At 42.9% G+C, this 23628-nt stretch overlaps 2 protein-coding genes across 3 annotated transcripts in view; both read right to left on the reverse strand.

Annotated features, from left to right (window-relative positions):
* Positions 1 to 1135: 1135 nt before the first annotated feature.
* ttll1 (tubulin tyrosine ligase-like family, member 1) lies at positions 1136 to 18927 on the reverse strand. 2 transcript variants are annotated; one of them, XM_056234276.1, is made up of 9 exons: positions 18760 to 18927; positions 14414 to 14622; positions 14152 to 14332; positions 13197 to 13292; positions 12982 to 13090; positions 8387 to 8530; positions 8119 to 8205; positions 5158 to 5321; positions 1136 to 1340 (listed from the first exon to the last, which is right to left on the reverse strand). In XM_056234276.1, exons 1-9 carry the CDS (start codon positions 18870 to 18872, stop codon positions 1217 to 1219), a joined length of 1227 nt encoding a protein of 408 aa, XP_056090251.1. In that variant the 5' UTR covers positions 18873 to 18927; the 3' UTR covers positions 1136 to 1216. The 2 variants fall into 2 exon arrangements, with proteins under 2 accessions (XP_056090251.1, XP_056090242.1); XM_056234267.1 differs by having other exon boundaries at positions 13155 to 13292; positions 18760 to 18926.
* Positions 18928 to 21775: 2848 nt separating this feature from the next.
* The window catches only part of LOC130069950 (protein NLRC3-like), a 54397-nt gene continuing 52544 nt past the window's right edge, over positions 21776 to 23628 (reverse strand). Inside the window, exon 8 of the mRNA XM_056234157.1 lies at positions 21776 to 22421. Within this exon, the coding sequence (XP_056090132.1) occupies positions 21850 to 22421 (572 nt within the window). The 3' untranslated portion in view covers positions 21776 to 21849. The remainder of the gene's footprint in view (positions 22422 to 23628) is intronic.

Genomic DNA, 23628 nt, shown 5'->3' on the forward strand with positions numbered 1-23628 from the left:
TTCCATAGCACAGGCTGTGCAAGAGCTTGACTGCATTTCAGTCATTACAAACCGCTCTGCTCAATATAAAATCGGTTTTAAATCCTCAGAAAACAAAGATCATGGTCTTTTCAAAAGCTCTCCTACAGTTGCTTGATGATCTCAGCATTTTTACGTCTGATGGTAAATCCATTGAAAGGGTACCCACGCACAAGTACTTGGGTATATGGAGACGACAAACTTTTATTTAATGTACATATTGCTAATCTAGTTAGGAAGCTTGGCTTTTATTTTAGAAATAAATCTAGCTTTACTTTCAATGCCAAAGAAAACTTGTGGAAGCTACTTTTCTGTCTGTGATTGATTATGGTGACACATTATATATGCACACAGCCTCCTCTATGATCTGGTGGGATGGACAGCACTGACCGCAGAAAACAGCACTGGTATATTTTCATATATAAAGCCATGCTAATCTTCCAGCTTACCTCTGTGCCCTCCTCGGTCTCAATTCTGCTAGTTATCAGCTACGCTCCTCCAAGTGGTTTTGACAGATCTGGGGAAACTGCATTTTCATACTATGCACCCTGAGCATGGAATAATTAGCAAAAAGATCTTAAACTAGAAACGTGTATATCAATTGATACTTTAAGAGCATCATAAAAAATGTGGTAAAGGAGACATCGTTGTTTTTCTTGAGAGGCCATTGTGTTTGAATGATTTTTGCATGATTGTATGTATGTGGCATTTTTTACTATGTTCTGTTTATGTATGGCTGCTACCTTGGCCAGGTCTCTCATGTAAAAGAGATTTTTGTTCTCAATGATACTTCGTGGTAAAATAAAAAGGATCTGAAGGAGCAATATTCCCACTGAACCCGACTCAACACTTGCTCTGAAATGAGGATATCATCCGCCACATTCATCCATCTTTATAACATTATTAATGTGTGGTTGCTGATAGAAGTCTTCATTTCCTTCAGAAGATCAAGCGTCGTCCTGCTGAACGTCAGTGTGTCTGTGATACACAAGCACTGATCTCAGGTTCCTCTGCAGATTCACCACTCACTCTCTGAACACAGGCGTCAGTCCTGGGCGAAGGTCATGTGATCACACTGATACGGGCGAAACACACACACACACACACACACACACACACACACACACACACACACACACACACACACACACACAGTAGCCTGCAGTGTCTCCAGCGAAGGCCTCATGTGTTGTCAGTCTCACTTCCAGGTGGCGGGGAAAGGTGGCCTCACGCTGCCGGATCTGCTGCCCTTTGACCCCAGCGACTGACCCGACCGGCTCCTGAGGTCAGCGCTCTCGCTCAGGGCCTGCTCCTCGTCATATCTGAGAGAGAGAGAGAGAGAGAGAGAGAGAGAGAGAGAGAGAGAGAGAGAGAGAGAGAGAGAGAGAGAGAGAGAGAGAGACATCAGAGGATGGGTACATGGTGGCCATAAAGGGATGGACATGGTCAGAAACAATGCTCAGGTAGGCCGTGGCATTTAAACGATGCCCAATTGGCACTAAGGGGCCTAAAGTGTGCCAGGAAAACATCCCCCACACCATTACACCACCACCACCAGCCTGCACAGTGGTAACAAGGCATGATGGTTCCATGTTCTCATTCTGTTTACGCCAAATTCTGACTCTACCATCTGAATGTCTCAACAGAAATCGAGACTCATCAAACCAGGCAAGAACCATCACATCATCATAAATAGTGGATAAAACATCATTAATACACCATTTTTCAATAAAACTTCAAGCCTTCCTTCCTCTAATTTCCTAGACATAACTTCAGGATCCGTGGATATGCAAATTGTAAGCCTTTGTTCTTCCTAGTCTTCCACACTGCCAATTTTGCAGTCCCAATCAGATAACTCAATAAACACACTTTCTTCCTCATCAAAAATCCATACTTTAACCCTCCAATGAACACTATATCCGAAAAATCCTCGTTAAATTCCCTGAACCATTCCTTAAGAAGATTAAAAAGACATCTTAAAAACAAATGTTCCAAGTCTTCCTCTTCTCCACTAAACCTGCAGCCACTGCTGGATTCAGGAGTGCCACGTGCCTGTCTGTCGCTATTGCCCGGTGAATAATCCTCCGTCGTAGACCAGCTGTTCACTTCTCCACACAGTGCTCTCCATCACGAGGAACTCTGGTGTCAACAGTCCTGGCCACCCAGAGGCCTTTACTCTCCTAAGCGATCCCTGATGCATGACCTTCCCCGTGATGTGATGAATGGCCTTCTTAGATGTAGACTCGAAGAGTTCTGAAAACTGAACAAGCATCCACACCTTCCAGATCTTCCTTACTTGCAGGAGCTATTTTCATCTTGGGGAATCGTCTCTCATCGGGTTCCTTCCTTGCGATGATCTCTCTGTAGCTGCTTGGTATTACATTGAAAATGTCCTCCATCAGTTTTGCTGTGAGTCTTAGTGACCGTAATCCTGAGGGTCTCTGCTGATCTCCATCCATTATGGTCCAAGAGGGGCCCCAGTTTAACAATGTTATTCCTTAGTAAGCATGTTCGTATACTCACAGAAGATAACATCCTTGTCTGGATCATTGGATTAAAAAGCAAGGGTTCTTCAGTGACCCAGTGTCCTTGAGGATCAATGTCCCGCTCTACTTTAAAAACAGTTATCCAGACCTTCAACATAGACCTGTAAAACGGTGTAAGCTCAGGTAAAAGCTCACCTCCTCCAGTTTCATTAGGAATACATGTTTATCCAGTCCCAGTCCTCCTGCTCTCTGTAGCAAAGCACAAGCAGTTTGGGCCCAAGTCAAGTCTTTATGATAGAGGAGTCTCTGTGCAGCTTGTATCCTGAAGGCACTGGTACGACTCTGACTATCTTAAAGTAGGACTACACTGCAATGCATTCTGGGTACAATAAGACACTTTTTAAAACAAAAAACATGGCGGATCGAGTAAGGGCATTCATCCGCTCAGTGCAGTTTACCCCAGCAGAAGATATGTGTTTGTTGGAGGAGTATAACAGTTACAAGGACATTTTACTGGGGAAATTTAGCGGAGTAGTAGTAAACGTAGTAGTAGAAAGTAGTAACAAGAAGAAATGTTAAATTTAGAAAAAGATTGCTACGACGGTTAACAGCGTTAATCTGACCGTTGAGTGGAGCGTTACAGACGTACCGAAAAGATACAAAAACATGGTACAAGTAGGTTACTGTGGTCCCTAAAAACCCTTTCCCTTCTCATAGCTTTCTCCATAACGTCGTCAGCAAACCACAAATTATGAGCCATTTTCCCTTTTCTTTCGGCTGTTTGTAATGTAACTGATTGTTACTGCTGGTTGCCACGGTAACAGAGTCTTAGACCTGAGTTAGCCTGGGGGAAAGGTGTCTAATTTTTTTGGTCTAAATTAAGTCAGTCTATATTTTAGTGAAACAGTCTAACTCACATTAGACTAGTCTATGAGCAAATTTTAGACTTGTCTAACACTATAGACCGGTCTAAAATAGCTCTGTGAAACCGGCCCCAGTTCATCAGGTGGCTCCATGACAATAAACCTGTGCCACAGTGTAGAGGCAGTTAGGTTATTAATAACCAAAACTCACCCTCTATACGACAACTGTGGTAATAGCCATTTCCATTGAGACAATCACTTTCTCCAGCATTCTTCATCTGAAATTATTCCCTAAACATACGCCTAAAACGTTCAGCCCTTCCCTGCCCCATTTCAACCCACCAGGAAGATGCGGAGGTCTTTTCCCTATCCACTGTCCAATAATAAAACCCTCACTTTTCCCCAGTTTAATCTAGCTGAGGATGCCTTCTCATATTGCTCAATGTTCTTAGTTAAAACTGTAACATCATCCTGGCCTGTAATAAAAACAGTAACGTCATCAGCATAAGCCGAAACCGACACCATAGACCTGATGTCTCCATTTGGATTTAAGACTCCATTGAGATTTCTCCTTAACCTACACACAAGAGGTTCAATGACAAGGCTATATAACTGTCCTGAAAGTGGACAGCCTTGTCTAATTCCTCTAGAGACAGGTATTGGTGCACTTAAACCACCGCCAGCTTTTACAAGAACAAATGCATTGGAATACAACTACTGAATACATGAAATAAATGCATCACCAAAGCCAAAATGCTGTAAAACATTCTAGAGATACCCATGGTCAACTCTATCAAATGCTTTCTCCTGATCTAGAGAAAGAACACCAATTTCATAATGATTTAACTATAATAACATCACGTAATATAATCCATTATAGGTCTTTCAGGAATGCAGTATGTCTGATCCTTCTGCACCAATAAACCCAGATAACACTTTGATCTATTAGCCAAACATTTTGAGAATATTTTGTAGTCGACACACAACAATGACACTGGTCTCCAATGTTGTCTCTAATTTTTCAGAAGTCCCAGATCTCCTTTTTTTGGAAGTAATGAAAGTACCGCCCGACTACAACTAATGGGAAGTATCTTACTTTGACAACAACCCATCAGTTCCTGGGGATCTACCCGTGCACAACTGCTGCATTGCCTCTGTAAGCTCTCGAAAAGTAATGTTATCATCCAGAGTCTTTTTGTGTTCACTCTCAATCTTTGGTAGATCACCAAGTAGATCCTCCGCGCTTTCATAGTTACAGCTTTCAGAAGCATATAACTGTGAATAGAAATCCACAGACATCTTTCTTATTTCCACAGGATCTGTTGTTATTGCACCATCATGACGACGATGATGATCACAAGATTGAAAAAATATGTGCTAGGGGTGTCCATGTCTTTAATAGAGCAAAATCTTGCCCTTATTAGCGCTGTCTTTACTTGCTCTTGTAGAAAAGTCCCAAGTTCTTTATTTTTCCTTCGTTAGAGCATCATCATGCACAAGTTCATTATTATTAAAAATGTCATGCTCTAAAAGTTCAATGTCTCTTTGTAATCTTTTCAGTTTCCTTCTCAAACGAATCTTTCTTCATTTTACAGTTGCTCCAGAAAAAATTAAATGAATCACAAAAATTAAAGAGAGAGAAAGAGAGAGAGACTCACTCACAGCACTTGATAGAGAGAGAAAGAGAGAGAGACTCACTCACAGCACTTTATAGATAGATAGAGAGAGAGAGAGAGAGAGAGAGAGAGAGAGAGAGAGAGAGAGAGAGAGAGAGAGAGAGAGAGACTAACAGCACTTGATAGTGTCCCAGAGCCTCTTTGGGCAGACAGCGGTTCCAGCGGCAGTCCGGGATCTCGCCGTTGGGCGTCACGATGTTCAGCGTGTCGTTGATCAGGTTGTACTTCAGAATTCGGTCATTGGCCGTGCTGGAGGTAAGCGACGGGGACGCATTCACCTGAGACACACACACACACACACACAGAGAGAAAACGCACACACACAGAAACACACACACACACACAGAAACACACACACACAGAAACAGACACACACACACACACCGTTACAGCTGACTACAACAACAAACGTAAATTACTGAAACAAAAACTAGAAATGAAATAAAACAAGATTAAGTTGAACTACTAAATTGATTAAAACTGATAAAAGCACAATACAAAGTTATTCAAACTTACACTAAATTTTGAAGGAAAACTGAAAATATAGACAAAGGAATGAAAAGCATGAATAAACATTATAATAGTGTATAAATAAAACTACATTAACACTGAGACTTGCACACGGCCGTCTACCAGCCCCTCTCATCGGGCGCAGCAAAAGCAGAGCGTCGCTTCCCATGTGGCAGTGATAAAAAAAAAGGAGGTTTCTTCCTTGCTGCGGACTCCTTGCCGTGGCGTTACGCTAACGGCGGATGCTTCCCTCACGGGTTGGCGATCATGAGTGGTCGCTCGGCTCACGCTCTAAGGCAGGGCTATCCGCTCTCTTGGCACATAAATCGGCTGGAGATGATGGCTGTGTTTCTAGCGCTCAAACAGTTCCTCCCAGACCTGAGAGGCCATCATGTGCTGTCCGAACAGACAACACATCGGTGGTCTCTAACATAAACCATCTGAGGGGTCTGCGGTCGCGCCACCTATCCAAACTGGCTCACCAGATCCTCCTTTGGGCCCAGGGGAAACTGCTTTCTCTAGAGGGAAGTTTATATCCCTGTGTATCAAAACCAGGGAGCAGACGTTCTGTCGAGGCAGACTCCACCCCTCACTCGGCTCTGTGGTTCTCCCTCACGCATCCAGCTCATCTTGGACTGGGTGCTATAGTACAGACGTGGCCGAGGCTACATCTGTACGCGTGTCCCCCGATTGCTCTGCTCCCGGGAGTTCTGGAGAGGGTTTGCCGGGACGGGCCTGTCTGTTGCTTGAAGCCCCTTACTGGCTCGCCCGAGTATGGTTCTCGGACCTTGTGTCTCTCCTCGAGGACTCTCCCCTTGAGATTCAAGTCAGGAGGGACCTGTTGACACAAGTGGGGGGCACAATCTTATGGAGACTGTGGGCCTGGCCCTTTAAGGGGCTCAGCTCATACTGTAGATTCAGGTCTCTCAACCGAGGCTGTTGAGTCCATACTTCAATCCAGAGCTCCCTCCACAAGGAATCTTTACGCCCGTTGAGAGTGGAGAGTTCCACTTTATGGTGCAGAGAGTGCCAGCAAGACCCTTGTAACTGCCCTGTTGGTACAGATCTTGAATTCCTGCAAGAACATTTCTCTGCAGGAGTATCCCCCTCCACCTTAAAGGTTGTGCAGCTAAAGCTGCTTTCCACACTCCCACACTTTTCCAAGAGATCCTTTGGTTATGCGTTTCCTTTGTGGCGCTTTGGGACTGGGACCAGCACAGCGCACTAGAGCACCGGCATGGGATTTGGCTATTGTGTTGGAAGGCCTTACAGCAGCTCCCTTTGAGCCTATTGAAGAGGTTCCAGAAAAGCTCCTCACTCTAAAGACTATTTTCCTACTTGCTATCTCGTCTCTTAAAATAATTGGAGACTTACAGGCCCTATCGGTAGCTCTGTCCTGCCTGGAGTTCTCTACAGGAATGGTTAAAGCTTTTCTTCACCCTAGGCAGGATTATGTTCCTAAGGTCCCCACCACCTTTTTTAACCCCAGACCAGGAGAAACTTAATCTGCTGTGCCCTAGATGCTTACGTCCACAGAGCTGCCCTGTGGCATAAGTCCGATCAATTATTCGTCTGTTTCGGGTCACCCAGGAAGGGGTGCCCAGCATCGAAGCATACGAGTCGGCCGGTCAGCCTTCACCTAGGAGTATGGCCGCTTCTGCTCTCAGGAGCTTCCCTTTATCACATCTGTGATGCGGCAGGCTGATCCTCACTGCTCACCTTTGCCAGGTTCTATAGCCTGGACATAGGCTCCACTCCAGGTTCCAGAGTGCCTTTGCCCTAGTGTGCTATTACGATTCACACATACAGGCACTTGCTAGTATGGTGGCGTGGGTATATGGGGTTCCCACAGCGTCTCGACACAGCTCGAGCTCCCTTTACAGGGAACGTCTCAGGTTGCGTATATAACCCTGGTCCCCTGAAGAGGGAACGAGACGCTACGAGACGCTGCGACACCCTGCATGCCTGTGATCGACTTGCCTCAGCCTATCAGAAGCTAGCGTGGTCTGTTTCCGGGTATGCTTTATAGTTTCCTGGTCGGTGACGCCTATGACATTCCCTCAAGCCATTGGACTGATTTCACACGTGCTTCACGACTGATCACGCAGAGGCGTTCCCACAGCGTCTCGATGCAGCTCGAGTTCCCTCTACAGGGAACCACGGTTACATACGTAACCTGAGACGTTTTCATTCATTGAAATAACACTGAAATTAAATATAAATATTACACAAAATACCTGAAGTCAAATGAAAATTAGAAATGTTGCCTTGCCAACTAAAAGTTTAAGTTAAACTACTAAAAAGATTAAAACAATAATGAATTAAAGCAAAATAGAAATATTAACAAAACCACACGTTTAAACTTGAAAATTAGAAATGTTAGAAATGAAATTAAGAACTAAAATCGAAGTACAATAAAATTAAAGCTAAATAGAAGTATTAAAAAAAACTAAAACAACTGTAATAAAGTGTTTAAATGCAAAAATTCTGATATAAGTAAAGCTAAATAGAATATAAAAAACGTATAAAAATGTTGAAATGTTGAAAGCGATGATGATATCTGACCTCGATCAGCCACGGCTTGAGCCGGTCGTCGATGATGATGTCATAACCGTAACACTCGAAACAGTGCTTGTCGTTATTCATGACGGGCTGCAGCCGAGAACAGAAACACATTATTATTATTATTATGAATGACTCATCTTAGTCTTCCAGCTCAACACTTCAGTATCAGAACGATCCAGTCAGTGCGGTCCTACATCATCATGCCTGACAGATGCGGTGATCTGTGGATGTTTCTGCAGAGGCATTAGCCTATTCTAGCTGGACTTACAGCCACGGCTTTGAGCGACTGGACGATGATCCAGTGGATCTGGTCGAACAGGTGGTTGGTGACGTCCCGTCCTCTAGTGCTCTCCAGATAGAGGCGCAGGTTACCCACCGTCCACTTCCCGCCGTGAACGTGATTGTAGTCGTCCTGCGGTCAAACACAGACATACTATATACAGTACTGTCTGAAAAACACTCTTACAGATGTCGTAATCAGCCATGAGGTGTTTATACAACCAATCAACTGAGTTTACCACAGGTGGACTCCAATCAAGTTGTAGAAGCATCTCAAGGATGATCAGTGGAAACAGGAGGCACCTGAGCTCAATACTGAGTGTCATGGCAAAGGCTATCAATACTTATGTAGGGCCATTTTTCATTTTTAATAAATTTGCACTTTCACATTGTCATTATGGGGTAATTGTAATAGGAAAATAATTAATTTAATCAATTTTGGAATAAGGCTGAAACATAACAAAATGTGGAAAAGTGAAGCGCTGTGAATACTTTGTGGATGCACTGTAAATATTACTATTGTAATCTTACCGTTTTTCTGTGAAACAACATTATTATATTTATTATAAAACAAGGCCGTAACCACCATAGCAGGGGCGTAGTACCTGGTAATACCCGTTTATTCTGACTTTTTACTAATTTACAGGTTTTATTTTTCTTATTTCTTATGTTTAACCGGCTGAATATTTTGTCCTAATGACAAATGAAGTTCATGATTGTTTTATGTACTACAGACATTTGTGCATCAAGTCATGATGGATTTTATGTAAAAACGTAATTTTTAATCACAGAATAAGGCAGTATATTTGATAGTTTCTACTGTAATAAAAGCTATGTCAATTAGCAGAGCATTATTCATATACTTTATTTTGATGAAAATACCCCAAGATGGAACATAAAAAATATATTGTTGCAATCATGTTTTTAATGTCTTCACGTTTCATCAGTCAGAATGTTTCTGCTTTTCTACTCAGCTGCAGCGATGGCTGGATGTCTTTGTCCATATAAGGGATTTCCTGGAACGTCATAAGCTATGAACTCTATGAGTCCGTTTTGGACTTTCTGCGAGAGAGCGCCCTCCAGCTTCAGTATATATGAAACGCACATTACATGAGAGTATCCTGTCTCTTTGAAATTACACTTTCCCATTATATCAGGGAACCGAGGTTACGTAAGTAACTGAGACAAGTATTGCGTCTTTGTTAGAAGCTATGGGGAAAACTCCTTTTTCTTTCATTCAAAAGCCTTTCGGGTGCTCTGCGCTCATTGGCGGGATGCGCCACGATTGATCGTAAACAAAGCACACTTGCTTACCAGTTTGAACATCAATCACACTGATCACTTCACTATAGTCAGCTCATGTTCTCAGGAAAATATTCGTGCATTCGAAATGCTCAGGTAAGATGATGTAAAATTATAACAGGCTTCTCTCTGTACCGTCTTGACTTCTTTGCTCGCTGTTTCAACATGCTCAATTGGCCCCAAAAAAAAACAGACGACGCCCGATAAGTGTCGACAGTGTGGAACACCATAAAAACTGGACCGCTGACCATCAACAACGGCCTGACGAGCGACCGTCAGCTTGGTGTGTCAGAGCCTTAACAGCACTCGCTATTGTCAAAATGATTGAGATGAACAATCAAATCAAAGAAGGCGGGTCTTACTGTTCACAGAAGACAAGTGCGAATTCCAACGCGATGCTTTAGTTTTAACGATTGAAGAAAGCAAGGTGATGCAAGTAGCTAAACATTTAGTATTTAATAACTGTTTTATGACAGAAATGTTAAACAAACGACAGTCGTACATTTTGAATAGAAAATATACTATCATTTAGGCTACACGATTTAAGTAATTCATAACTCAGTGTGAGGAGACAAGAATATTTTTTTGTCCTGCAGAACCGGGTGTCTGAAGCATGTGTGAAATTAAGACAATCTTACTGGCCGACAGCAGTCCAATGAAGTGCCTGTATGTATAAAAGGGTGCTTGCATTACACGTCGTCAGATTTGAATTGTCTGAAGGAAGATGAGAAGGCATGCCCGAAGCAAGGCAATGCAACGCAGCGTCTCGTTCTCAAGGAACTGGTGTTACATACGTAGTCCGAGACGTTATCTTTTCGTAGGGAACTCAATGTTGTGTCAGTTGCTGACGCTATGGGGATGTTAATAGCTGATCAATGCCTGGCTGTGCGCTGTGAAGGTCACTAAGCACAATCTTGCCACAATCAAAGCACTGAAGGGACCCAGCATAACCTAAATTAACCCGAGTAGCCCAGGGACGGGGATCAACCGATTCACAAGGAGCATAATCCTGCTTCAATAAACAATATTACAACTTGGGGTAGGAAGACAAGTCAGAGATTGGAAAAATATCCATACTCATACGGAGGGCATCAGATTTATTGGTCATGCTTCCTAAGGAGCATAACTAATAGCCTATATGATAGATTGGGGAGTGCAACAGATGAGAGAGTGGGCCACTTCCACCTGAGAGAGAAAAAACAATGAGAAAGATAGAGATGACAAGTGAAGAGTGGATATAAACCACATTCGACCTCACCTGTCTGGCTCTATACTCACAAGGATATTTGTCAGGCAGACGCCATTATCGCCACACGCTCACCGAGGAAGTGTGCTATACTGCACTATCACCTCCTACTCTGGAGGGGGCTACAGATGATAAGTGGGATGCCTGTGGCAACAAAGTCCATTACATCCTATCAACCTGCCCATTCCTCATGAACGTCTAAGGAAGCATGCCAACATAGTAGACATACTGTTTACATGAACATCTCCCAGCTGAATCCACTGGAGGAGATACTGATGGAGCAGAGCTACCTCACCACCCATCACACAGTGAGTACCGAGCGCTCGCTGTACTCCCAATGGCAAGGCGGGAGCCTTCAAAGAGGATCCAGCACCAGGTAAGAGATAGCTCACAAGCACCTCTTCAACCCAGGGCATCCTCATGTATCGCTGCTCAAAAAGCCCCATCACAAGCAAATAGGTTGAAGAGTGGGAGACTCTATGCAAGCAGAATACAGATTCCTCCATTATCTTGACACCTTGGTGTGGAGATCTGGGAGGAATAAAAGACTCACAGCTTAAATGCGGGGCAACAGAGGAGGCGAATTATTGATAACATCTAGAGGTTCTTTTACCCGACCCTAGCCCAACGGGACCAGAAAAACTCACGGGTTTAGTGTCGGGTTTGGGTTAATATTTAATGAAGAACCTCCGGTTGGGTTCGGGTTTATAACTAAGAAAACTATATAGGCTAAACATATTGTGGCAGGGGGAGCAAACGGCAGCACAGTGGGGGGTGTTGCCAGGCCTCGAAGAGGCATTTATTAAATTAAACATAAAATGTCCAAAAATGGGGAAATAAAGTGTTAAAATAAAAGGGGATCTGGTGTCCTTGTTGTGCCAGGGAACCGTGAAGGATGGGTAGTGAAGAGATGGGATGGGTCCAGGTAAGGGGGCGGTGTCCGGCGGTCGCACACGCTTCTCTCTCTGGTCTGAGGCTCGAGGGGCGGCGGCTTCAGCATCGCGGCTTCTCCTCTTCATCCATGACAACATGAGGAGAATAGGGCCCGGCATCCTAGCCTGTCAGCGGCATCACGCATGGTTCTCCGTTCGGACCGCGGGTCCGGCGACCCACAGCTCCGTTGGCGCGGGAATCCCTCCATGCTCCTTTCCTGGACCCACGAGGACACCAGTGTGCATGCACAGGGAAGAGACCGGTCTCTCGAGGAGAGGCGCGCTCAGCATTTAACAGCGGCGATGATGAGGCTTCATATTCTTCAGGTGTGCCTCATCACACGCCGCCAATTCTCCTCTTCAGCGGCCCTCCTTTCAAATCACACCCACCCCAGTCGGGAACCTGGCGAAGGGCGGCGAGTTAAGGGACGGGGTGGCCGTTCCGTCACAATATATATAGTTTGCGTGCCGTGTGCTCACTTGCTTGCTGTGTTGTGACCATAAATAAGAGCATGCGAGAGAGAAAGTACGTGCGCAGTTTCAGCGCCGTCCTTCTCTGATTGCTGTGTTGTGACCGAAATAGTGCGCGCGGGAGCACATGTGCAAAGCAGTTTTGTAATATGATATATTAATCATTTTTATTTTATCATGTATCATTTTACAAAACTGTTCAGCGCATGTGCTCCCGCGCACACTATTTCAGCCACAACATAGTAATCTGAGGAGGACGACGCTGAAACATCAACTGTCGATGCTGTTCTCTTCCTTCATAACTCGTACTCAGAAGGATATATTTGTGTAAATAGTTGTGCAACACTGTGCAAACTTATTTTTGCTTTACCTGACTCTAATCTTACTAGACATACACACAAAGTAGCTTCCTGAAGACAACAAAGCTGATGGCATGTAATGCAGGCACTGGTGCTCAATATGACATAACTGGACTGCCGTCGGCTAATATAATTTGCCTTGATTTCACACATGCTTCAGACACTGGGCTCTGCGAGACGCGTCCCTATTTGTGTCAGCAACTAAGAGGGAACCAGCAGCGGATTCAGACTGTTGTAAGTACACAGGCTCTAGCTGTGGGTGTGAGTGACTTACGCCGTGTTTCTGGATGGCCACGTTGGTGAGGTGCACGAACATGTTGTCCAGCTCACTGGTGCTGGGCGTGTATTTGACCGTGCAGAAGCGGCAGAAGCCCAGTTTGTACCTGAAACACAAAGCGTTTAGTGCGGATCGAGTAATGCAGTGGCGTGCAGCGGTCACACACTCACATGTAGCACTTCAGCGGCCTGTAGCTGGTCACCAGCACGTACAGACGCAGGTCGAACTTCTTCCCGCCGATCAGCAGAGGGTTGTCGATGTACAGAGAGATGACGTAGGCCTCCTTCCCGCTGTTCGCTGCCACGAACCTGTCAAACGCCAGCATTTTCAGCGATTAATCTAAATCCAAATTTTAATATAATTTTGAGAGCCTGATTACAAAAACAAAAATCTCACCAGCCATGTTCCAAGCACACAATTTTTATGATGTTCTCATTATAATTTTGTCACCTATATGACTTGTACTGCACATGTTGCACTTTTATATTTTTCCAATCATATTTCTGGCAATTCAAAACCATCATGGCAAACAGTGCGCATCTTAAGTTTCTCAGCTGAAGGAAGTAATCCATTACTTATCGGCTTTAAAATATCGGCCAAATTTTCTTATCAGGTCACTAACGTTAACATTACAAATTAGCATAGATCGGCCGATACCGATTTGGTGGCCGATATATCGTGCATCCCTATTAACTATATACATTTTTATGGAGCCCCTAAAGAGACATGAGGGGAGAAAAAAATATGAGATGGGAGGAATAAATATGTCATTGCTTTTGTGTTCTCTCGCAAAGATTTTAAGTTCCCCAGAGAAACTTTGCGACCGCTCGCAAAAGAACAAGTTTTGCGAGAGAACGTAAAAGCAATATTAAAATATATATTTTTCTCCCAATTGCCATATTTTTTCCATCACCATGTTACTTACAGTATGTATTGTATGTAACTAGCTCCATACATTTTAGTATAATTATATTTAATTATATAATAAGAATATTAATATTTAATTATTATATAAAAATATTTATTTGGTTAATTTGACTTTGCATATTTCATTTTTATTATTGTATGAAAAAAACATATAACAATAAAATGCTAAATCAAACTCAAATAAACAGTTGCTGGTTTCACTGAAGAGGATTGTTACGGCAGCCCTCATGGCGATCTTACGTGGACGTGCGGCTGTCGCGGGACCACTTCTTGATCTGGGAGAGCTTGTTGATGAGGAAGATGCCTTTTCCCTGCGCCTTCCCGCACGGCTTCATGATCCACGTGCTGGACGGGCTCTTCCGGAACTCCTCCACGAACAGATTGTAGTCGGCCGGCAGCATGAACGTCACCGGCACGAAATCTATGGTCAGAGTCAGAGACTGAGCGAGGGCACATACGAGACAGACGGAGGCGAGAGGAGGAAAGCAGCGGCTCGTTTTACCCAGGTAGAGGTATTTCCCGCTCTCGTCCTTCTCGGCCAAGGGACTGGCCTCCTTCTCCAGGTCTTTGCGGTAGCGCTTGATGTTCTTGATCATCAGGTCCTTCCTGGTCAGCTCGTAGTGGTTGGGGAAGTGGTTGACCATCTGGTCGTCAGTCAGCCGGTAGCCGGTGTCCACGCTGAACACGCTGCGGATGGTCTGGATGCTCATCCTGCCAAAGAGATCACATCACTGCAAACATGAGACGTGTGTGTGTGTGTGTGTGTGTGTGTGTGTGTGTGTGTAAGTTCCTGCCATTCCTCTGATGTATTTGGTCAGAATGATATTATACACAAAACTGGATTTGAATGGCAGAACTGGATTAGATACTAGTGTGTAGTGTGTACTCGGGTGATTCTCACAAAACCATTAAAACTAATGATTTTAAATATAAAACATGTTATTTAGTAACATAAAAAGCATCACAATAAAGACCTTGCACAATGTGTAATTTCAACATGGGATTAATTATTTTTCTATTTTGCATTTTCTACTGAAATTCTCAGCACCGTAATGTGTCCGGCTATATCTGAATTTAAACAAATTCAAATAAAAGAATTCTGAAGAAAAATAAATGGATGGATGTTCTGGTAGATTTACTTGTGTCCGTTCCCTCCTTCAGGGAACAAGGGTTACATTTCACGTCCCGTCGGCACCATTGCTGGAGCCCCACTGAGCTCCTCAGCGAAAAACAACTGGTGCTTGCATCCGCTTCCCATTTATTCCTGCACTGCTGGGCGGAGCAGGAGATCCAAATCTTGGACGCCAATGTGAATTGGCTCGTTCTGTTTACACTCAAAGATGATTGGGGCTCTCTGACGCGACCCCAATATGTCGGTCGCCGACGTTACGTTTCCGTTCCCTCCTTCAGGGAACAAGGGTTACATTTCACGTCCCGTCGGCACCATTGCTGGAGCCCCACTGAGCTCCTCAGCGAAAAACAACTGGTGCTTGCATCCGCTTCCCATTTATTCCTGCACTGCTGGGCGGAGCAGGAGATCCAAATCTTGGACGCCAATGTGAATTGGCTCGTTCTGTTTACACTCAAAGATGATTGGGGCTCTCTGACGCGACCCCAATATGTCGGTCGTCGACGTTACGTCTCCGTTCCCTCCTTCAGGGAACGAGGGTTACATACGTAACAAAGACGATTTATATACAGACAGCAAGACAAATAAACACATCTACCCCAAAAGAATAACCCAAAATAAAAAATATCAAGTTGCAGGGTATCTGCACACTTTTTAAAGTCAAATTTAAGGCTTTTTAAGACCTAAAGAACAGGACAGCTGGCTACCTATAACTGGACAGATCACACAGTGAAAGCAGGAGAGACAAACGCGATGTCAGCTCGCAGTGCCTCGTACATAGTTAAAACAATGATTACAATATCATCATAGCCAATACATATCGCACACCCCATGCACATAAAGAATGAACTTATAATTGAACATTACCAATTTTCTACGCTTCTCTCCTCCTTTCGCGTGCAGGACAGACGTTATGCTGCCGCAAATGACGCAAATTATCACGTGAACAAGCAAATCCACAAAGATAGAATAATAAAAAAACAAATACGTACGCTAATTAGACAGTTTTAAGTTAGAATACATTTAGATATGTCTAAGTCAAGGTGTCATCTAAAATTTAAGACCTTTCATAAGTAAAAATAAGACTTTTTATGGCCTTAAATTTGAAAAATCTAATTAAGACATTTTAAGACTTAAGGATCCGCGGGGACCCTGAATTGAGGGGAAAGTTGCGCCACAGAGAAGAGAAACTTCTGGACAGGACTAAAGAGATAGTAAAGAAGAAGAAAAAGAAGAGGGGGATTAAACAGGTTCTTGTGGTCATGGAAGGCAGAGAGGTCCAAATAAACAAAAATGGAATTGACTTCCAGGGACAATTTGGAGTCAGAAAGGGAGAATGCGGAGGCAGGTTTTGGAAGTAGGAAAGTGGGTCCTTGTACAATTTCACGCAGGTATAAAGGTCCTTCTCAAAAAAATAGCATATTGTGATAAAGTTCCATAAGTTATTTTCCATAATGTAATGCTAAAAATTAAACTTTCATATATTTTAGATTCATTGCACACCAACTGAAATATTTCAGGTCTTTTATTGTTTTAATACTGATGATTTTGGCATACAGCTCATGAAAACAAAATTCCTATCTCAAAAAATGAGCATATCATGAAAAGGGTCTCTAAACGAGCTATTAACCTAATCATTTGAATCAACTAATTAACTCTAAACACCTGCAAAAGATTCCTGAGGCTTTTAAAAAACTCCCAGCCTGTTTCATTACTCAAAACCACAATCATGGGTAAGACTGCTGACCTGACTGCTGTCCAGAAGGCCATCATTGACACCCTCAAGCAAGAGGGTAAGACAGAAAGAAATTTCTGAACAAATAGGCTGTTCCCAGAGTGCTGTATCAAGGCACCTCTGTGGGAAGGAAAAAGTGTGGCAAAAAACGCTGCACAACGAGAAGAGGTGACCGGACCCTGAGGAAGATTGTGGAGAAGGACCGATTCCAGACCTTGGGGGACCTGCGGAAGCAGTGGACTGAGTCTGGAGTAGAAACATCCAGAGCCACCGTGCACAGGCGTGTGCAGGACATGGGCTACAGGTGCCGCATTCCCCAGGTCAAGCCACTTTTGAACCAGAAACAGCGGCAGAAGCGCCTGACCTGGGCTACAGAGAAGCAGCACTGGACTGTTGCTCAGTTTTGCATGTCATTCGGAAATCAAGGTGCCAGAGTCTGGAGGAAGACTGGGGAGAAGGAAATACCAAAATGCCTGAAGTCCAGTGTCAACTGTCAAGTACCCACAGTCAGTGATGGTCTGGGGTGCCATGTCAGCTGCTGGTGTTGGTGCACTGTGTTTTATCAAGGGCAGGGTCAATGCAGCTAGCTATCAGGAGATTTTGGAGCACTTCATGCTTCCATCTGCTGAAAAGCTTTATGGAGATGAAGATTTCATTTTTCAGCACGACCTGGCACCTGCTCACAGTGCCAAAACCACTGGTAAATGGTTTACTGACCATGGTATTACTGTGCTCAATTGGCCTGCCAACTCTCCTGACCTGAACCCCATAGAGAATCTGTGAGATATTGTGAAGAGAAAGTCGAGAGACGCAAGACCCAACACTCTGGATGAGCTTAAGGCCGCTATCGAAGCATCCTGGGCCTGCAAAAGGATTCCCGACCAAGTATTGACTATTGAGTGCATAACTGAACATAATTATTTGAAGCTTGACTTTTTTTGTATTAAAAACACTTCTTTTATTGGTCGGATGAAATATGCTAATTTTTTGAGACAGGAATTTGGGGTTTTCATGAGCTGTATGCCAAAATCATCAGTATTAAAACAATAAAAGACCTGAAATATTTCAGTTGGTGTGCAATGAATCTAAAATATATGAAAGTTTAATTTTTATCATTACATTATGGAAAATAATGAACTTCATCACAATATGCTAATGTTTTTAGAAGGACCTGTATTGCCTAAGTGCAAGCTTGTTCAGAAATGGTGACAAAAACGTTAAAAAAAATTAAACTTAAAAAATAACGTCTTTTTCGTTAAACATTATTTAAATATAAACGAATATTAGATTTTTATGGCCCCGAATATTCAAATGCAATATTTTTGAAAATGCCCATCCCTAGTATAGAATCTACACATTATGTTCTTTCAGGTTTGTCACATCATTTTGAAAATATATTTTCATTGAAATATAGAAAAATAGTAGGAGCAAGGTGTTGCGGGAAATGAGAGAAATCACAAAAAAAAACTTAATTTAAAAATAAATATTATTTCAGAGTTTTAAGTAAATGTTCATGACTGTTAATAACCCATTTTTTAAATGTGAAAATGTTTGCTATTCTAACAGTGTTGATGTTTTCAGACTGTTGCGTTAATGAGATTTTTTAGGACTCGTTTTGAATTTATTTTCAAAAAGGTCTTAAATTGTAAGTAAATGTTTTTAAAGTAATGTTCACAAATCCTCCAGACTTTGTTTCTAATTGTCTGGAAACAAATAAACATTTGTGGAAATTTCTAAAGCAAGCTTATGTGAGAATCACCCACTCAGTGCATATAGTGCAGAAGCACACTAGTATTCCACTCAGGACACAGTCATACGACCACAGTCCACCATGAACGGTTCAAACAGTTCATCTGAACAACATGTAATGTGTAATGTGGGATTCAGCCCTAGCACTGGTCTGATCAAGTGCTTCAGTGTGTAGTTCAGCAGCGTTCAGGTTTGCAGTGTCAGTGTGAACGGATGAAATGAAACGAGGTCTTGCCAGTAGAAGTTCCAGTCGTCGCTGTCCGTCACCTGGATCCATCCTCTCTTCTCAAAGTTATTGATCAGCACCGATTTCTCGATGTCCGTCACCCACTTCACCTTCCCAGCCATCACACACACACACACACACACACACACACACACACACACACACACTCCTGAGAAACACACGCCACTTCTGTCTCAGAGACACCGCACCACGACAGCTCTAAACACTCATAGCAGCTCAATCACTGCAAGATTATTAATGGGGTTCGGCTGGAAAAATATTATAAAATAGAAATAATACTTTGGTAACACTTTACAATAAGATCTCATTAGAAAACATCACTTTTAATAAGTTAAAAACACAACTGTTAGGTTCATGTCAGCTCAGGTCCATTAAATAATGTTAACAGCTCAACTGTTGATTTAATAATAAATAACATAAACAAAGATGAATATATGTACTGTTCATTGTTAGTTCAAGTTAACTCATGAAAACTCATTGTAAAGTTTTACCAATATTATAAATACTTTGATTAGATATTTCTATAAATACACTTAGTTTGGCATTAAAACACACACTCATGTGTGTCACATCATCATTCAGTAATGTCTTTGCTAATCTATCAGATGTTCATGTGTGTTTAGAGGAAGATTTCTGTGTCAAAGTGCTAAAACAGATTCTTAAACACGGATGATATAAACTACAGGCGCTGCTCGTGCGTTTCATTATAAACTGACAGACTACAGATCACATAATCAATAAAACACGTTGGATTAACTCACAATCACAGCTGTCAATCCGCGCAGGATCAGTTCATGCTGGATGTTGCTGGAGAAATGAGCTTTCCTTCAGAAGAGGAGCATCACAACAGCAGCAGCGGCCCATCGCAACGCTCTTCACTTCCGCCTGTACCACGTCATTTCCGCAACGACGCGCCGACACGCACAGCAGTTTATGTTACAAATTACTAACCCTAACATATTTACATGTTAAGAAAAGAAGAAAATCATTTGTTATTTAATGTATTTACATATACAGTATTTATGCGTTATTGATCGCTGAAAGGAAACGCAGTGTTTGTTTAAATAATAGTTCTGTTAATTTAACTCTTCATTTCCAGACGTTTCTCAAAATGCGTTCATATGAAAGAGCAAATATATTACAACACAACTAATAATTCATCAATAAGAAATCAGAAATACTACTAATAATAATACATAAAATATTAATAATAGTGGTTGTAATAATAATAATATCAAAAGTAAACATCGTAAAAGAAAAGCTACTGGTAAATCTTGAATGTAAGCACAATAAGACTTTTATTCACAATAATGTTTTCCTCACTTTTGTATTTTCAGACACAGAGATAGTAACACAATATTGTTGAAATTACACCTTAAAAATTGAAGATTGAAGAAATGTGAAACTGTGAAAGAAGCAACAGATTTATAAGATAAAACTCTTTTAATTCACATCACATGTATTTGTATAGCGCTTTTCACAATACACATCATTTCACAGCAGCTTTACAGAAAACACACGAGTCCACATTATAATCTAGAGAGATCTGTTATCAGAGGAAACTGTCTAAGTTACACACTTCAGAAATGCACATATACAAATCACAGTTAGCGGAAAATGTGTTCATTTAAACAATAATCATTAATACAATGATCTCATAGAAGTAATGAATACTTGTTTATTAACTAATGATTATGACATTTAAAAGATTCTAGCATTGCTGTGTGTTGATTCAGTTTTACAGGATTTTGACCCACATTAATGAAGGCAAACTGTGTGTGTGTGTGTGTGTGTGTGTGTGTGTGTGTGTGTGTGTGTGTGTGTGTGTGATGAACTAAACTAGAACAGGAGTGTGTATAGATACACAGAACAATAATCAGAAACAGAGGAATAAAGATCAAGAGAAACTCAAATATGAACAAAAACAGCAAAACTAAACATAACCCTGACAACAACAACAATAACTAGAATGTACATTTCCAGAAGAAAATGTGAAGTGGTGCTTGCAGTGGCAAAACTCGCCACTCGGTTGCTAGGGTGTGGTACATGGTTGCATAAGAGCCAACAACCATGTCTGTATGATGTTCTAGTGCTGAGATATGGCTTCTTCATGTGTTCAGGTGGTTGCTAGGCGGTTGCTAGGGTGTTCTGGGTGGTTGCTACGGTGTTGCAAGGGTATTCTGGGTGGTTGCTAGGGCGTTGCTAGGGTTTTCTGGGTGGTTGCTAGGCGGTTGCTAGGGTATTCTGGGTGGTTGTCAGGGCATTGCTAGGTGGTCGCTAGGGTATTCTGGGTGGTTGCTATGGTGTTGCTAGGTGGTTACTAAGGTATTCTGGATGGCTGCTAGGGTGTTCTGGGTGGTTGCTAGGGTGTTGCTAGGGTACTCTGAGTGGTTGCTATGGTGTTACTAGGTGGTTGGTAGTTGTCACAGATGGTTACTATTGGAGTTCTTAACATTTTCTTGGCATGATTTAGCACTTACCTAATCGCTATTAGCATGTAGCTATTCACAGCTAGCATGTGTAACATGTTGGGAGTCCTGTTTGCTAGCATGAGTCAAAAGAGCCAACCCCCATCTCTATACGATGTTCTGATGCAGAGATGTAGGTCTTGCAAAATGGTTGCTAGGGTACTCTGTTACTCGTCACTATGAATGATAAACCAACTCCCACGCCTCTGTGACATTCAGAATGGAAGATATCCATCTTTGGATTTTGGTTGCTAAGGTGCTCGACAATGGTTGCTAGGGCGTGGCTAGGAAGTGTTGAGGTGATTCATGATTGGCTGTTTGCTGCCCCGAGTCAATCGAGACCATCCTCGTGTTTCTATGACAATTCAGTCCGGAGATATCCCTTTGATCTCTTTCAATGGAAGTCTATGGAACTTGTTGCTAAGGTGCTCTAAATGGTTGCTAGGGTGTGGCTTAATAGCTTCACAATGATCCTGAGAGACTGATTGGTCGTCTGAGTAAAATGAGCCAGCCCCCTTGTCTCTATGACACTGTGATCCAGAGTTATGTTCAATACAAAATCCCTATGCAATGTGTAGGACGGCCCATCTCTACAGTCTGTTCTCACTCATCAACACAGTTTCACTGAGGATCCATCATAATAAACCCCAAACCCAGGATAGAGTGTGTGTGTGAATGTGGTGTGGACTGTGTGTATGAGGCTCGTTGTGTCAGAGATGCTGTAGAAGGACAGAGTTCCTGCACTGGGATCCACATACACTCCTGTTCTCCTGTAACACACACACACTCCTGTTCTCCAGTCACACACACACTCTCCTGTTCCACTGAAGATGTGCTCTACAGGGAGTTTAGTCAGTCTGTTATTGTGCCAGAATGAGTAACTGGAGGGAGAGCAGGACAAACTCCAGGACTGACGATTATATCCAAACCGACACTCATCACCCCGTCCCTTCCTCCTGATGCTCTTAAATGACACTGATATAAACACACCACCACTCCACTCGATCTCCCAGTAACAGCGTCCACACACACTCTCTCTACACAACACCTGAGGACACAGATCATCAAATCTGTCTGGATGATCAGGATACGGCTGGGCTGTGTGTGTGCCAGTAATCACTCTGTTCCTCTCAGACAGAAGGTCATTCATAGTGTTCAGATCCAGAGTGAGCGGATGGGAATCTGATGGAGAGAAAACACATTAGTGAGTGTGTGTGTGTGTGTGTGTGTGTGTGTGTGTGTGTGTGTGTGTGTGTGTGTGTGTGTGTGTGTGTGTGTGTGAACTGATGAGGATCTGACGGAGAGAAAACACATCAGTGTGTGTGTGTGTGTGTGTGTGTGTGTGTGTGTGTGTGTGTGTGTGTGTGAACTGATGAGGATCTGACGGAGAGAAAACACATCAGTGTGTGTGTGTGTGTGTGTGTGTGTGTGTGTGTGTGTGTGTGAACTGATGAGGATCTGACGGAGAAAAAACACATCAGTGTGTGTGTGTGTGTGTGTGTGTGAACTGATGAGGATCTGACGGAGAGAAAACACATGTGTGTGTGTGTGTGTGTGTGTGTGTGTGTGTGTGTGTGTGTGTGTGTGAACTGATGAGGATCTGACGGAGAGAAAACACATCAGTGTGTGTGTGTGTGTGTGTGTGTGTGTGTGTGTGTGTGTGAACTGATGAGGATCTGACGGAGAGAAAACACATGTGTGTGTGTGTGTGTGTGTGTGTGTGTGTGTGTGTGTGTGAACTGATGAGGATCTGACGGAGAGAAAACACATCAGTGTGTGTGTGTGTGTGTGTGTGTGTGTGTGTGTGTGTGAACTGATGATGATCTGATGGAGAGAAAACACATCAGTGTGTGTGTGTGTGTGTGTGTGTGTGTGTGTGTGTGTGAACTGATGAGGATCTGACGGAGAAAAAACACATCAGTGTGTGTGTGTGTGTGTGTGTGTGTGTGAACTGATGAGGATCTGACGGAGAGAAAACACATCAGTGTGTGTGTGTGTGTGTGTGTGTGTGTGTGTGTGTGTGTGTGTGTGTGTGAACTGATGAGGATCTGACGGAGAGAAAACACATGTGTGTGTGTGTGTGTGTGTGTGTGTGTGTGTGTGAACTGATGAGGATCTGACGGAGAGAAAACACATCAGTGTGTGTGTGTGTGTGTTTGTGTGTGTGTGTGTGTGTGTGAACTGATGAAGATCTGATGGAGAGAAAACACATCAGTGTGTGTGTGTGTGTGTGTTTGTGTGTGTGTGTGTGTGTGTGTGTGTGTGTGTGTGTGTGTGTGTGTGTGTGTGTGTGTGTGTGTGTGAACTGATGAAGATCTGATGGAGAGAAAACACATCAGTGAGTGTGTGTGTGTGTGTGTGAACTGATGAGGATCTGACGGAGAGAAAA

Source organism: Rhinichthys klamathensis, unplaced genomic scaffold (genome assembly GCF_029890125.1).
Source record: "Rhinichthys klamathensis goyatoka isolate OS25496 unplaced genomic scaffold, OSU_Roscu_1.1 h1tg000018l_1, whole genome shotgun sequence".
Taxonomy (NCBI): Eukaryota; Metazoa; Chordata; class Actinopteri; order Cypriniformes; family Leuciscidae; genus Rhinichthys; species Rhinichthys klamathensis.